Source organism: Podarcis cretensis (assembly GCF_951804945.1).
Source record: "Podarcis cretensis genome assembly, chromosome: 5".
NCBI classification, from domain to species: Eukaryota; Metazoa; Chordata; class Lepidosauria; order Squamata; family Lacertidae; genus Podarcis; species Podarcis cretensis.
Genome location: NC_137174.1, coordinates 72,241,568 through 72,256,783, shown reverse-complemented (window position 1 = coordinate 72,256,783; position 15,216 = coordinate 72,241,568). Strand labels below are relative to the sequence as shown.

The 15,216-nt window shown below is 41.3% G+C and overlaps 1 protein-coding gene across 13 annotated transcripts in view; it reads left to right on the top strand.

The window, feature by feature from the left end:
• Positions 1 to 15,216, top strand: part of DOCK10 (dedicator of cytokinesis 10) — a 219,449-nt gene that overhangs the window by 192,730 nt on the left and 11,503 nt on the right. For 12 of the 13 annotated variants that reach the window (XM_079975815.1, XM_079975822.1, XM_079975821.1 and 9 more), the window contains 10 exons: positions 65 to 177; positions 1,350 to 1,487; positions 3,889 to 4,071; positions 4,771 to 4,881; positions 6,397 to 6,612; positions 7,137 to 7,194; positions 7,516 to 7,614; positions 9,472 to 9,578; positions 11,640 to 11,762; positions 12,796 to 12,909. In XM_079975815.1, the coding sequence (XP_079831941.1) occupies positions 65 to 177; positions 1,350 to 1,487; positions 3,889 to 4,071; positions 4,771 to 4,881; positions 6,397 to 6,612; positions 7,137 to 7,194; positions 7,516 to 7,614; positions 9,472 to 9,578; positions 11,640 to 11,762; positions 12,796 to 12,909 (1,262 nt within the window). The remainder of the gene's footprint in view (positions 1 to 64; positions 178 to 1,349; positions 1,488 to 3,888; positions 4,072 to 4,770; positions 4,882 to 6,396; positions 6,613 to 7,136; positions 7,195 to 7,515; positions 7,615 to 9,471; positions 9,579 to 11,639; positions 11,763 to 12,795; positions 12,910 to 15,216) is intronic. The other variant, XM_079975817.1, reaches the window with a different exon arrangement.

Genomic DNA, 15,216 nt, shown 5'->3' with positions numbered 1-15,216 from the left:
TAGTGAATTGGTCTGCCCTTGTTGTCCTCAAATACATTTTCCCATGACATTTGTTTTGTTGTAGGTGGTTCCAATGAAACAGATATTGTGAGCTACGTAGATACTGAAGCCAACATTGCCACGGAAGTTTGCCTTACTATTCTTGACTTATTATGTCTGTTTACGCAACATCACCAGGTATGATTTCCATATGACAAAATCATGCTTTACATGAAAATCACAGTGTTATATTATTTATGCCAACCTATTATAGTTGCACAGTTTATTTTCTGGGAGAAAGGCGTGACCCAAAGGTATCATATCTGGGCAAAATCTACGAATCATGCTTGGAAAAGTAAGTGGAATATGCTAGGCCCAATGCACCTTGCATTGTGTATTATTATGATAGGTTTTTAACCCTCTACCAAGATTCTTCTTACTTCCTATTCTCTACTGTGTCCTGTTTCTTCTATACAGTTGCATAGACATTCATATCTTTCTGTAATAGGCATTTGCAGAGATGTAAGCAATTCACCTTTCAGACAGAAAAATGTGCATGGCTACATTTACTGGTGACGTACCCTAGAATCTGAGGGTGTTGTTTTTTCCTCTGCAATTCACAATAGTTATGCAGATCTAGGAAATGTAAGCAGGTGAGCAGGCATATGATATAATATCAGAAAGTTCTGCAAAGGTTAAAAATGTATATTTACTCTCTCTCTTTTTTCCTTGGAGCTTTTGCATGCAAGGCATGTGTTATAACAGTAAAACATAGCCCTAAACTAAAGTTTCAGTAGATTGTGGCATTGTGCCAAACAACAGTGGTGTGAGGTGCTATTCAATGGATCTCCCTCAGGCTGGGTTGCTGCAGGTTTTTCTGGATGGAGAGGGAAAGATAAGACAACAATGAGGTCTGCACTATGCAAACATCTCAATGGGAGTGTTGGATTGGTTTTGCCAGTGCATTTGCACTGCACTGCCACCTCAGCTTTCCACCTTTCCTTCTTTTTATGCTGCAACAAGCTGGCCAAAGGGAGGTCAGGTGAACAGTGCAGCCCCACCATTCTTGGTGGCAAAGCCTTCCTAGAAACATAGGTTTTGATGAAAGGAGGAGGAGGAGGAACATCATGTAAGTGTCCTGGCACTTCCTGGCCTGAGGGGCAGCAAGTGAGGGGAGGCAGAATTATTTTAAGGGAGAAGATATTATTTGAGATACTTTAGGAGGTAGTACTGAAGCAGCTGACTTGACATTGTGTTGCTAATTCTGTTAAAGCAGGCCTTGCCCATTTGGGCAGGAGAAACAGATGCAGAGAAATCCAGGCAATTTAGCTTTTGAAAGACTGAAAGATGTTTGTTGGCTCGTTTTTCAGAGACAGCTGCAACAATCAGATTGCCAGAACACACTGATGAAGAAAGTCTTTGATACCTTCCTGCTGTTTCTGCAAATCAATCACTCTGCAGCAGCCCTCAAGCACGTCTTTGCTGCTCTTAGATTGTTTGTGAGTAAGGTACGTCCCTGATACAGTTGGGTCACCTGCGATAAGGAATGCTCGTTTGTTGTTTAAACCGGCATTGAAACCATGTCTGCCACATAATTGGTGATCAAGTTGCATCCTGGAAATCAGTACTGAAATACAATTTCAGATAATTTCTCATAGAAATTTGTATTTTAGATTCAAAATTTTACCTCAGACATTGATTGCTATAGACATGTTGTCAGTCTGTTGGTTGCTTTAAAAAAAAAATGCTAGCTATCAAATGCTGGAGTTCCAACAAAGGCATTGTATGTCAGCTGTAATATTTGATCATAGATCGATATTACTGAAGATCAAATACAGCCAAATATTAAAATTGCAGACCATTGCTTGTTAACAGTCACATCCTTTCTTATAAAAATATTAAAATCAAATATGGGATTAAACTGAGCTTTAGCATCAAGCAGTAGATATTTGATACCCAGGCAACATTCAACATCAGAGTTCATAAAGAATTATTTGGGAGATAAAGTCCAGGATTTTATATATATATATATATATATATATAAAATCTAGTTCTTCAGCAAAACTCCTTGTGTTTGTTCATGGACTACTGAACATACAAACGTAAGAACAGACCTCCTGGATCAGACCAAATGCTCTTCTAGTCCAACTCTGTTCTCATGGTTGCCAACCAGATAGATGCCAGTGGGAAGCCTTTGCAGTCCTACTCATACGTCTGCAGCATGGAGTTGAAATGGCCTTCCCTTCCTCATTGCCCATTCCATCCACAGCTTTTTCCTCCACCATCTTCAGTCATTGCTTAATACGGCAAATTTTTAAAAGCCACATTTTTGCCAGATAAAGACAAGCCCTTCCTTGAACAGAACCCTATGGTGAAGTACTCGAAACAGAATGCGAGGAGAATGCCTTTCTTTCACAATGTGTGATATTGTAACACCGCCAGTGGCATATTTCTAGGGCCAAGGGAAACATTAGACAAACCCAGCAGGAACAGCTTTCAATTACGTGGCAGACTGTCAGGAGCCTGTTTAATAGTGGGAGAGTGGAGACGTACAGATGCATAGGAAGCTGCCTTACACTGCGTCAGACCATTAGTCCATCTGGCTCAGTAGTGATTGTCCAGGATTTCAGGCAGGGAGTCTTTCCAAGCCCTACCTGGAGAACCCAGGGACTGAATGTGGGACCTTCTTCATGCAAAGCATGTTCTCTCTGCCACTGAGCTATGGCCTTTCTCCAGTCATCTGAACCACCCACTCCATTGTCTGGAGTGAATGGATTTGGATGCTTCCTTGAAATATCTATGGGGGTTAGCTCCATCTTGACATGGTAACGTTGCTCTCTTCCTGCTCATTCCATTCCATTTTCCTTCAGTAATCTCATCTCAACAGGTGGCATGCAGGGAATAATGTTACTTATTCTCCGTAGTCTGCTCAGCAGATCATGTTATTACTCAGAGAAATCTCAGTTCACTTATTCATATCATTAATTGGATACTATATTTATTTAGATTTTATAGTAGATATATCCTATCAAAATTAAAGAGAAGAAATCCCATCAGAAGCAAAAGCAAATTGGGACTTAAAGCTACTTCAACCAGTTCTTAGGATGTTTTTAGAAGTTATTGAGGCTTCGGTTGTAATGCTTGTCCAAGCAAAAAGGGGGAGCCCTATGCTTTCCAGGAGTCCGTGATCAATAATAAGAGTTGAAGGGTGAGGCTGCAGCCCTTACATGACCTTCCATCACCAGCATCACTGCAGCGAACTGGGAGGGGTGAAGCAGCAGTGAAGTCGGTGCAAGTGGGGGCATCCATTTAGCTCCAGTGCTACAGCTGCATCACACCAACCCTGCTGCTGCCTCACTCCTCCCAGTAATCTGCAGTGATGCCAGTGAAGGTGAGTTAATGGAGGCACCCGCATTTAACCAACTCCTACTGCAATCCAATCCAACCTTCTACCTACACACTGCAGAAATCCAGAGCTAGAACATCCCCGAGAGATGACTATCTATAGTCTCTGTTTGAAGACTTCTAGTGAGGGAGAGGTCTGTTTCACTAAACACAGCGACTATACAACATGTTGCTCTCTGAGTGTTTCTCCTGCCTCGTGCTCACTTGCAACCATTGAGCTAGGTGTCAGATAGCCACATATGCAGCAATACTTGTGTTGCGTCCCTAGGACATGTACACCTGGGTGAATCAGAATGACCTTGAGCAATGATCTTTGGAGATCACGGTGGCCCACGCAGATAGTCTTGTTGGTGTTTTTTGTGGGTCACGACTAGCTCCTTCTCAATTGTAGGCAGTTTATAAGTGGCATGAGGTCTTTGATTGCCTTCCAGCATTGATAGATGCTGCATTTGTGTTATAAGAAATCTCTTATGTTGTAGCAAAGGTATATCTTTGTCTCCATAGTTCCCTTCAGCATTCTTCCAAGGGCAGGCTGACTTATGTGGCTCATTCTGCTATGAAATTCTTAAGTGCTGCAATCACAGGTCACGGTCAACACAGATGGAAGCCTCTGCTCTGCTGTATTTCTTCATGAGAAAGAACTTTGAATTTAATAAGCAGAAGTCAATAGTCAGGTCCCATTTGCAGGTAAGTAATAAGCATCCCACACAGATTGCTTTTTGAATTTCCTGGTCATGGCATTGTTTTAGTTTTTGCCTCTACTCAGTCCAGAGATGAGCAGTGTCTATGTGCAGATCACATAGAGTTCCCAAGCACTTCTGTTCTTCCAGTCCTGCTGTACCTTGGCAAAATCCCATAAACCTCAACTTTTCTTTCTAAACTAAAGGAAACTTTCTGGTTGGAAAGGTGCAGGTTTAATTCTGGAAATGCAGTCCACAGCGTAGAAATCTTCTTGAGACACACTTAGTATCCTATATGTCCCTGATTATAATTCTGAAATGTGGCATGGGGCACTGCCATCATTTGAGCTGTTAGTTCCCTCTTTGAGCATATACATGGAGACCCAGACAACTACTTGGACTATTGTCCATGTTGTAACTCAGTCAACATAGGATCCTCTTTGTACTAGGTCAGACCCTTGAGCCATCTAGCTCAGTATTGTCCACACTGGCTGGCAGAGGCTCTCCAGGATTTCAGACACAGGACATTCCCAGCCCTTCCTGGAGAAATTGATGGTTGAACTTGGGACCTTCTGCATGCAAAGCAGATGTCCCTAAACTACAGCCCTTTTCCAGTCTATTAAGTTGTACTAGTAGTTCGTCTAAGGAATAACCACTTGCTAGCTTGATTTACTTATGCTAACACCTCCTTTTAATGTTTTTTTAGCTCATCAAAGCTGTAAGCCAGTTGATTGCAGATGCAGGAATTGGAGGCTCCCGGTTTCAGCATTCACTAGCGATTACGAATAACTTCGCTAACGGAGACAAGCAAATGAAAGTAAGAAATGACTGGTATTATGTACAACTATAGATAGATGGGTCCTAAGCTACATTATCCTCTATTACAATCTTAGTCCTTTCTGTGAAACCTTCCAAAAATATATTTTGCAAAAGGAATATACTTAATTTTCTAATCACTCTGAGATGCATAATTCAGTCCAGTCCCTACTGCTAATATCTATGCAGTGTATTGTATTTTGTTTCACCACTGCAATCATTGAAGCTATTTCTAGAGTAAATAAATTACCCAATATTGACTTGAAATTTGTTCAGAATCATTTAGGGTATTGCTAAATCACACCAATTTTTGTGGCTATTGAAACAGTTGTTCCTGGGCACCTTCTCCCCTGGTTTATCAGTACAAAGTCTGATGAAATTGTATATTCTGGTAAATATTCATTGTCAGCTTCAGGAGCTAATCAGGGTTGAAAAGTAGGGCACCAATGTAATAAATAAAAAGATAATGCTGATAAGTATCACATGGACTGGGTCCTTTAGAAAAAAAATAGATCAATGTCAGTGGAAAGCTGAAGATCTCAGTTAGTACAGCATGAGACACTGAATCTCATGGTCATGGGTTCAAGTCCCACATTCCTGCATTGCAGGGGGTTAGACTATATGGCCCTTGTGGTCCCTTCCGACATTACAATTCTATAAACCCTCTATAAGAGGTTGCTCTTTTCGGTCTGCTTTGTATGCTACTGGTAGCCTCATCAACAGTGTTCCCTTGGAATTCTAAGAGACCAATAATCAGTGCAGTTTTGAAATCAGCAATTAAAATCAGTGCAGTTTTCAATGGTTCAGTCTGCCATCTTGATTCAAAGTAACATCTGGTTGTATCCAAACATAGACAAAAACCTGCTCCCTGATCTCAATGACCTTCATGCAAAATTGTGTTACAGTATCTCAAGAGTGTCCAGATGCTTAGTGAATGAATAACTTTCCAGGGGAAATAAGGTTTAAGAAAGAAAGGATTGAAATTATACTTGTTTGTTTGTTTGTTTGTGTATGTTTGTATGTGGGTTTCTGTTTATGTGTTTAAAACTTCAATAAATATTATATTTTTTTTTAAAAAAAAGAATGAATAACTTTCCAAAGTATGTATTAGATTCCTGGAGAGGGTTCACAAAAATGTATTGGGGTCATGGCTTTTTGCCTCCATACACATCCATTCTGACCCAGTATCTTTTGGCTAACTCCTATGACCTCTGGGAAGTCCTGCATATTCCAGCTGCCCGGTCTGTGGCTAGATGTGCAGCTACCACTTTGCACATGATCAAGGTTTTTGAATTGCATGACAAATGCTATATAAAAAAGATGATGCACAAAAAAGGAGTGGCATGCAAAGATGTCAGTAACTGTGTATGAGCAGGAGCAGGAGCCAGCAAGCACAGGATCCAGTGGTTGTGTGTATGGTCCACTATGTCATCTATGCCAAAAGTATGTGATTTAACATGGAAACGGAAATTCTGTAAGTTTAAAAGTACACTTCTGCTGCTTCTCCTCCCCAAAGAACAGTAACTTCCCAGCAGAAGTGAAAGACTTGACCAAACGCATAAGGACGGTTTTGATGGCTACAGCTCAAATGAAGGAACATGAGAAGGACCCCGAGATGCTAGTGGATTTGCAGTACAGTTTGGCAAATTCATACGCCAGTACGCCTGAATTGCGTAGGACTTGGCTAGAAAGCATGGCCAAGATCCATGCTAGAAATGGTGACTTATCAGAGGTAACTTGCAAATATTAATGATTGATTTTGTATCCAAAAGGGATTGGGAGGAGCACTCTATATGAGTCTGACTTAAATACATCTGGCTGGAGCAGAGCATGTATTATCACCCGTTGACATTTGCTAACAATTATTTTGTTAAAATGCAAGCACTTTATTGAGTATTATTGTGCATCCTTCCCCACCCCAAAAGAAACCTGATTCAGAGTTCATATTATTTTTAGACTCCTTTATTTTCTACGCTCTTGCAAGCACATGACCCAGATAGTTGTTTTTATGGTTGAAATCCTGATGCTCTCATTTAGCCATACTCTTAGCCTTTTTAGGCAAATCTCTTGGTAACTGGAGCTTAGCTCAAGTAAAGACTTCAGCATCAGTTTCTTGTTTTGCACAAACATTCACAATAATAAATCTGTCAAGTGAAGCTTGGTTACCTTTCTGCAAAACACTTGCCTGACATTTATGAGGATAAAGAAAATCTGTGCGGCTTAATATTAACACTTGCATACAATTTCTTGTTGCAGGCTGCTATGTGCTATATCCATATAGCTGCCCTTATTGCCGAATACCTGAAAAGAAAGGGTAAGATAACTTTATTCCAAGGCTAGCATCGATGCAGCAAACAGTAAAATGTGACTGCCTATTTGAATCTGATGAAATTCATGTCCTTTTGTAGTTATCCTTTAAGCAGCTTTGACTCTTCTCAAATGTTTCCTATGTAAGATACTACAACTAGTAAAATCAATGGTTACAACCTTGCATGTGGTGTGAAAATGAAGCTTAACTCAATCTCTTTTGGGAAGGGGGACATTTGTATCTCATTTCTTTAGTGTGTATCATTAAGTATGCATGTATTAACACATACAGATAGCAGAATGCTAATAACATCTCACACTATCGTAGGTTACTGGAAAATGGAAAAGATATGTACCTCTCGTATGCTCCTGGAAGATGCTGAACTCTCTGATAGTAATGTCTTACTAACAACTCATACTGGAGGAAGTGAGTGTTCTAACCACGTCTGTTTATGTGGCATAGACAACCACATTTGACCCACACTGATTGCAGAGATTCAACAGAAGAAGAGATTAACTGAAAAGGGAGGGAATATCATGATGCATATTTATATTCTTTGACATTGGGAGGTATCAGGTCTTCTCTCTGTTTCTGTCATTGGTTGGAAGACTGAATTAGAAGAAGTCTTTTACTACAATGCTGTATACATTATTCTTATAAGGATTACTCCAAGACAACTTCTCAGGTCATTGACTTTCCACATTAAGGTATGCATGGGGTATGCCTGCATAATAATCACTTAGCAAACCCACCAAGATAAACAAGAAAATGAAATTTGGTTGCCTGCAAAGGTCACTCTCTCTCTAACACACACAGACACACACCAGGGCATGATAAGTCAGCATGGCCACTTCTGCAAGCTTCCCATGGGCAACAGCAATCCTGTGCCCAATGACCATGTATGTGGAGTGGGGTCCACCTACCTCCATACCCTAGTAGTTCCAGCTACCTCTTGTCCCACCTTTAGTCTAGTGGTTTCAAGGATTCTAGTCCTGGTAGAAGGAATATCTAGAACATGGATGGAGAACACGTGGCCTTGGAGATGTTGTTGGATTCCGGTTCCCATCAACTGCAGCCAAATGGGAGCCACCTAGAGGGCCAGAGGCACTCCATCCCTGATCTAGTAACATCCAAGAAGGAAGTGGGGACCAGTAGTGAGATAATTCTCACTGCTTGTTGTAGGTTGCTTAGTTTATCTCAGTTCAGATTATGCTTGGACTCCATTTTGCATTACTCTTGTACGTTGCATTTTCCTTGCCTTGCTTTCTAATAAGGATGGGAGAAAGAAAAGGCATGTAAATCAAGCTACATCTACATCTCCCTCGGGTGGAAAACCCCCAGTCCTAAGATGCATGCATCCATTGGCTTAGAACTGGACTCTTGCCACGTAGTTGAGGAAATTAATAGAACAAAAAAACTCCTATAACATGAATTAATTTGGAGGACCCTAATAACATGGTAGCTCTTCCCAGTGAAATTCCATTCTTCCTGCATTAGAGTTCAAAAAAATCCATGTAACATCATTCTGGTGATTTTTTTTTTCTGTTTCCAAAAGCAAAATAAAATATATTTAGTGGCAAAATCAATATCAAAAGCCAATTTTGGGGAGAAAGGGAGAAAATGTGACCACTCACAATATTATGGTGATAGTTCTGAGTCTTGAAATGAGTGGATCAAATGTGAATTTCAACAGTTTGTTCTCTCAAAATCTTTCAAAATGGTTTCAGGCCAGTCCAAGATTCAGGCCATGTTCAAAAGAGGCTAGATTCTGTGCCAGCAGTATTCATTGTCACCACCTTGCCCTACCCTCTTTTCCTAAACCACCTTGGCAAGGGGGCAGGATGATGGGGAGGTAATTCATCTTTTCATAACTTCAGACTAAACACAAAGCATATGATTCTGTCAGCATTTTTTTATTTATAAAGAATCCAGGAGCGTTGTTTATTTATGAATGGTCCAAATAAAGAAATGCCTTTCCATATTAGCAATACAATTATTTGGGAGGGTTCTCAATAATGCTTTTTGAATAAGATTATTATTTGCCAGAATCATCCAATAATAATTTTCTGCAGCCTTGCCAATACGTTAATGAACTGAATGGAATTTATAAATAACCTGTCACAAAATTACCCCATTCCATTTGTTCTACTCGCCCTATGGGCTCTGAAAAAAGTCATTTTGCTCAGCATTTCTTTAAAGTATTCTTTATAGTAGCATCCTCTTCTTTTTAAGAGTGTACTATAAATAGATTCATGGGGCTCTTTCTCTTGTTTTTTTAAAAAGGCTTGTTTTCTATGGGATGGCCTGCTTTCCTCAACATTACACCAAATATTAAAGAAGAAGGAGCTATGAAGGAAGACTCTGGAATGCAGGATACACCATATAATGAGGTCAGCAGTGCTAATGTTTACACCCTGATCCCATGCATGTTTTTTCAGAAATAAATCTCACTGGTTGTGTTCATATGTCATGCTATATCATTGTTTAGTGTGACGTGCATGAGCTGGGATAAGCCTGAGTGAGCCTCAGGCCTGCACACTCACCTCTTCCCTGTCCTCCTAGCCAGGAGAAGAACCACAGAAGCTTTTGTGGTCAATTTCTTATCAACTTTAGCTCGTCAATAGTTCTGATTAGTTTCAAAACCAGCCAGCTTCAAAATATGGGTTATGAAGCTGACTTGTTTAAACTAACCATAGTTAGTGCAATCCACGATCCCTGGTTCAGATGCAATAACCAACCATGTTTAAGGGAAATTGAAAGAAAAGTCTTCCAAAGATTTCCTCTCAGCACACAGGAAGGAGAGGAGAGGGTGAAGCACAAGAGTAAGCCTCAGGCTACTTCCAGCACATGTGTTGTGCTAAACCATGGTTTACTGTGGCATGTGAACATGACCAGTGGGACTTACCTAGACCAATGAAACCATACATAGGATTGCAGCTACATTTTACTTTTGCACACTACTTTTTGTTGCTGTATGAAACAAGCCACAGTAAAAAAAAACAACAGTTCTCCATCATCACAGCACAAGTACTACATATCCATAATTCAAATTTAGCAGCAGAAGTAAACCAATCTACATAAATAGAATTTCAACAGTGCTCTCTGAGGCATAACCAGGAAGAGTGAGAACATCCCATTTCCTTCAATGGAGGTTGCATAGGACAAAATCCTGACAAAATCCTAATTGATAGATAAATCCCCAATAGAGGGTAGGCTTATCATTGCCAAACTCAAAGTCCTGTTTCCAGTGTCTTATTGAAATGTTTACTAGCACAGGGGGAAGCTGGGAAGAGAAATCTGGTTCATCCATCAAGGAACTGGAATCTTCTAAGAATCTTCTAAGAAGCTGGGAATTGTCAGAACTTTGAACAATATGTTGAGGGACCCTCTCTTTCTATGAAAGAAAACAATACCTTGAGCAAAAGCTATATGCTCCAAAATGAAATGTCTATTACCCACAGAAAGCATGCACTGAAATAAATTGGTGGGTGTGTCCAGTTTTGGAAGAAGAGGCATCCTTTCACCCCATATATCTGAAAGCAGGAGAATTGGAGCTAGTTATATCAATGTGTTTGATAGCTGATCATGCATGTAGCCTTTCTGGGTCTCAGAAAAGTCTGTTGGATTTTATCCTCAGGTGCTTGATCTGCTACCAATATAAATAATCTAGCAGATGTGGATGGTCTTTCGTTTGTGTCTGATGTTCCTTATGTCACCGCACTTTTGCTTAAAGTTAGGGCAGCTTCTTGGATGCCTTTACTATGCTGAAACTACCTGCATTTAGTAGACGTGCTCATAGATTGCATACAGTGATTCACAGGCCCACATAAGTCACCTTGTCCTATCAGCTTAAGAAAGATAGTGGCAGCATGTGAGCATGTACATTGCGGTGCAACACCTATTAACACACCTACCAAAGCCAAGCAGCCTTGGCATGTAAGATGCAAAAATGTCCTTAGATGTTTGCTTCAGTTACTTGCTTCACTAATTTCTTAAACCAGGCCTTTGACTTCAACTATATCAACAGTGTTGGGACGCAGGTGGCACTGTGGGTTAAAGCCTCAGCGCCTAGGACTTGCCGATCGAAAGGTCGGCGGTTCGAATCCCTGCGGCGGGGTGCGCTCCCACTGCTCGGTCCCAGCGCCTGCCAACCTAGCAGTTCGAAAGCACCTCCGGGTGCAAGTAGATAAATAGGGACCGCTTACCAGCGGGAAGGTAAACGGCGTTTCCGTGTGCGGCTCTGGCTTGCCAGAGCAGCGATGTCACGCTGGCCACGTGACCCAGAAGTGTCTCCGGACAGCGCTGGCCCCTGGCCTCTTAAGTGAGATGGGCGCACAACCCCAGAGTCTGTCAAGACTGGCCCGTACGGGCAGGGGTGCCTTTACCTTTACCTTTATATCAACAGTGTTAATACACAGATTTAACATTCTTTTTTACTTGTGCAATTACAGAACATCCTTGTGTCACAGCTGGAATTGTGTGTTGACTTTTTGTGGAAATCTGAAAGATATGAGCTCATTGCTGAAGTTAACAAGCCAATCATTGCAGTGTTTGAAAAACAGAGAGACTTCAAGGTAAGAAAAGCTGAAAATAAGATCTAACAGTTGCTCTGGGAAGAGTCCTGGAAAATGCCATGGCATAGTTGGACATACTTTCATTTTTCATTCTTTTTTCCATGTTATTCCTCCTCTAGTGGCTAAAGACTTTGTGTATAGCCTATGCACAGTGACAAAGGGCATGGTGGGTGATGCAGGGGACAGTTTCTAGGCTGCAGTTTTTCCACTTAAGGCTGGTACTATCATCAGTACAGCTAGGCTGTACCTAGGGCACAGGCCTCAGAGAGGCCATCTCAATGTGAATTGAGTTTGTTGGTCTCTTTGCAATTCTGCACACAGCAAAAACCAATGTGCCAGAAGCTTTCTGCACAGCTGTTGGCTCACCCAGGACAGAGGGTGTTGATGGCATAAGAAAGACACAATAATTTGCCTTGCCTATGTAATTCTGTTATCCATGTCCAGCCTGCTTCCTCCAGCTATGGCATTGCACTATAGAGAAGTGGCTTTCCATGCAGTCAGCTATATGTGAAGGGAAATCCTGGCACCCCAGTACAAAATATGCACATTTTTTTAAAAAAAAACATTTTATTTAAAAGTTTTCCAACTAAGACAAATAATATGCCCAACTTTCTCCCTTTCCCTTCCCTCTTCCATTTAAATACTTGCCTGTACAGTGAGCCCAAATTGGCATTGCTTGAGTCAAGCATGTGTGGGGAGCCTCTTGAGAAGTTCTGTAATACAAGTGATTCATAGAGAGAGAAAATAATTAATAAATCCATGTAACAATTACAATTAAAAATAAGTGAAACCTTTTTTTTCAAATGCAGCTTTTGTTTTGAGTATATACAGAAGGAGCAAGTGGGAAAAGATTAACTCCTATAATTGACATAGGACTTACACACTTTGCTTGTAATGGCGAATGTGGCTAGACTAAAGCCTCTTAAATCAGTGGTCCAGGGAGCTCCCAAGTTTAGTGCAAAGTTGTATTGAAGATCAGTGCTTTCGTTTTTTTAAAAGCCTATTTTAATTTCATTCATTCTTCTACCTCCAGAGACTGTCAGAGTTGTACTACGACATCCATAGATCTTATCTGAAAGTAGCAGAAGTCGTGAATTCTGAGAAGCGCTTATTTGGACGGTACTACCGGGTAGCATTTTATGGGCAGGTGAGTGACTCCAACATGTTTGCGAACATACAGATACCATATACATTTCTAAAAGACAGCTCCAGAGACGCTCTTCTTAAGGAAAGTGTAATAAGAAAACAAGGTGATAGGTGGTGATATTAAGGATGATGCTAGCTGACTTACTATTAAGGATCAAATTCTGAAATCTTTGCTGAAGAATGGAGTGAACCGGTGCTACCATCTCTAGAGCAAAAGTCAGGTCTTTAATATAAATATATATTTAATTGAGGCAGTGCATAAGCAATATTGATGGGGCCTTGCACAAGAAATTGGCTGTTTTCCTGCACATCTAGATGCAAACCTATGCATGCTTACTTGGGGTGTAAGTCCTATTCAGCTTCCAAATAAACATGCATGGGATCAAAGACAATTAACATGACAGCAGTGAAGCACCGTGAATGGTGACACAGAAGTGATTGATCACTAACCAGGTTTACCTATTTGAGATCCCATAACATACCTCACAGTCCTTGGAGGCAGTCTAAAATTACGGCAGGTCTATCACTTTTGACTTTTGTGGCACCAACGGACCCAATAGCCAGTCTCATCATTTCAATTGTTTACTGGGAGATAAAAGAGAGATGAACACTTTCTAATGGGAAACAGAGAAAAAGGGATACAAATACCACATTTATCCTCTGGCGATTCCTCCTGCCACTCGACATTTGTCATGTTATCCAAAATGATCCCTACTACAACTGCAAAATAGTTTTAAGCAATCAAAATGTATTTTTTTTCCTATGTGGCCTGAGATCCACATCCCTGCATTAGTTGTATTTCTCATAGACTCTATGGCTTTGCTTTCTAGCTTGCCTCTGATGCTCTCTGCAGTACATTGTAGAGTAGTCCTGGAGCATGTGCTCTTTCTGCATGCTTGTATTGGTGTAGTGTGTGCTTATGCTTGCCTCTGCTATACACCAGTTGGGTGAGGGGACTAAGCATGCTCTCTCAGAGAGCGCTCTCCAGGCAAACAATTCTCCCTAATCAATTGAAAAGAGGAGGTGTGTAAAGAACAGATTGATCTGAATCATTCTGTCTGCTAATTAGGTTTTAATGCAGAAATTTGCTCTTTTCTTCTCTTGGTCTTATTCAAGGCTGTGGTAAGTTGTCTATTCTTTTGCATGCTTTTTCTTTAATTCTTCTTACTCATTGTCTTCCCTGTATGAGTTAACCCTAACTTCAAGTGCTTTAGCATTCAATGTGAGAGGTGAAATGACATTGCTTTCACTCATTTATATGCCGTGTCGCATCTTGCAAAACTAATTCTTTTGTTCTGCTTTCTGAAATTACAGCTGTTTCTTTGCTGTTTACATACTTGAGGCTTAATGCTGTTCCTCTGTCCAGAGGAAACAGGTTCAGGCTATGTCTCCTTTTCACTGAAATGTCCACTGCAAGCAGATTTGCCAGTTATGTGTTTGCAGAGCTAAGAAGGTATTTATAGTTATCTCCATCCCCACCCACAGTGAAACTATTTCAGGGTCTTATGCATCCATGACATTGTTGCCATGAATTGTTGGGTTTATTGCCCAACTTAGATACCTATCTCTGCGCAGCTCCTCAAATAAATGCTCAAGAGGCCAGAAATCTTCCAGAATATAACTGCAGACCAAAGATAGGGTGCCTCTGGCCTTCTAGATGTTGTTGGTTGTTTGCAGATCTGGAACGTATTCCAAAGGGCGTGTTCCAAACAAGCTAGAGGTGCAAAGCATGGCTAGTGGGAAAAGTGTCCTGGAAAGAGTGGCTGTGACCTGGGGAAAGTCCTGAGGGCCAAATGGAGAAGGTTGCATTTGGCCCCTGCCCGCCTACAAGATGGGAGGAGAGAGAGAGGAGGCTGCACTGAAATGGCAAAAATGGGGACACCACTAAGAGTCTCTAGGAGAAACCAGGGTGGAGGAGGAGAACCTTGGACCCCCAGTGATCAACCAGTAAGGGAGGAGGTAGGCCCAGTCAGCTGGGACCTTCAAAACCAGAACCCAGAGATACCTTGTAGGAAGCACATAAGGCTGGGGACAGGGTGAGAGATCAGGGCTAAAGCAGAAAACAAATCAAGAGGGAAGATGGAGAGGGAAAACAGGCATGTCTAGGAGGAGCTACACTGCTGTTCCAAGGCCAGTCTATACCTCACCTACCTGACCAAGAGATGAAGGAGCAAGGAAGCCTTTGCATTCCAAGGGGACATCCCGGCAGATAGGCAGAAGAACCCATGTGGCTGGCAATGTGGACAGCCAACCACAGGCTCTCCTGGATGCAAGTCCTGTGCTTAACCCCAGTCTCACCTGCTCACTC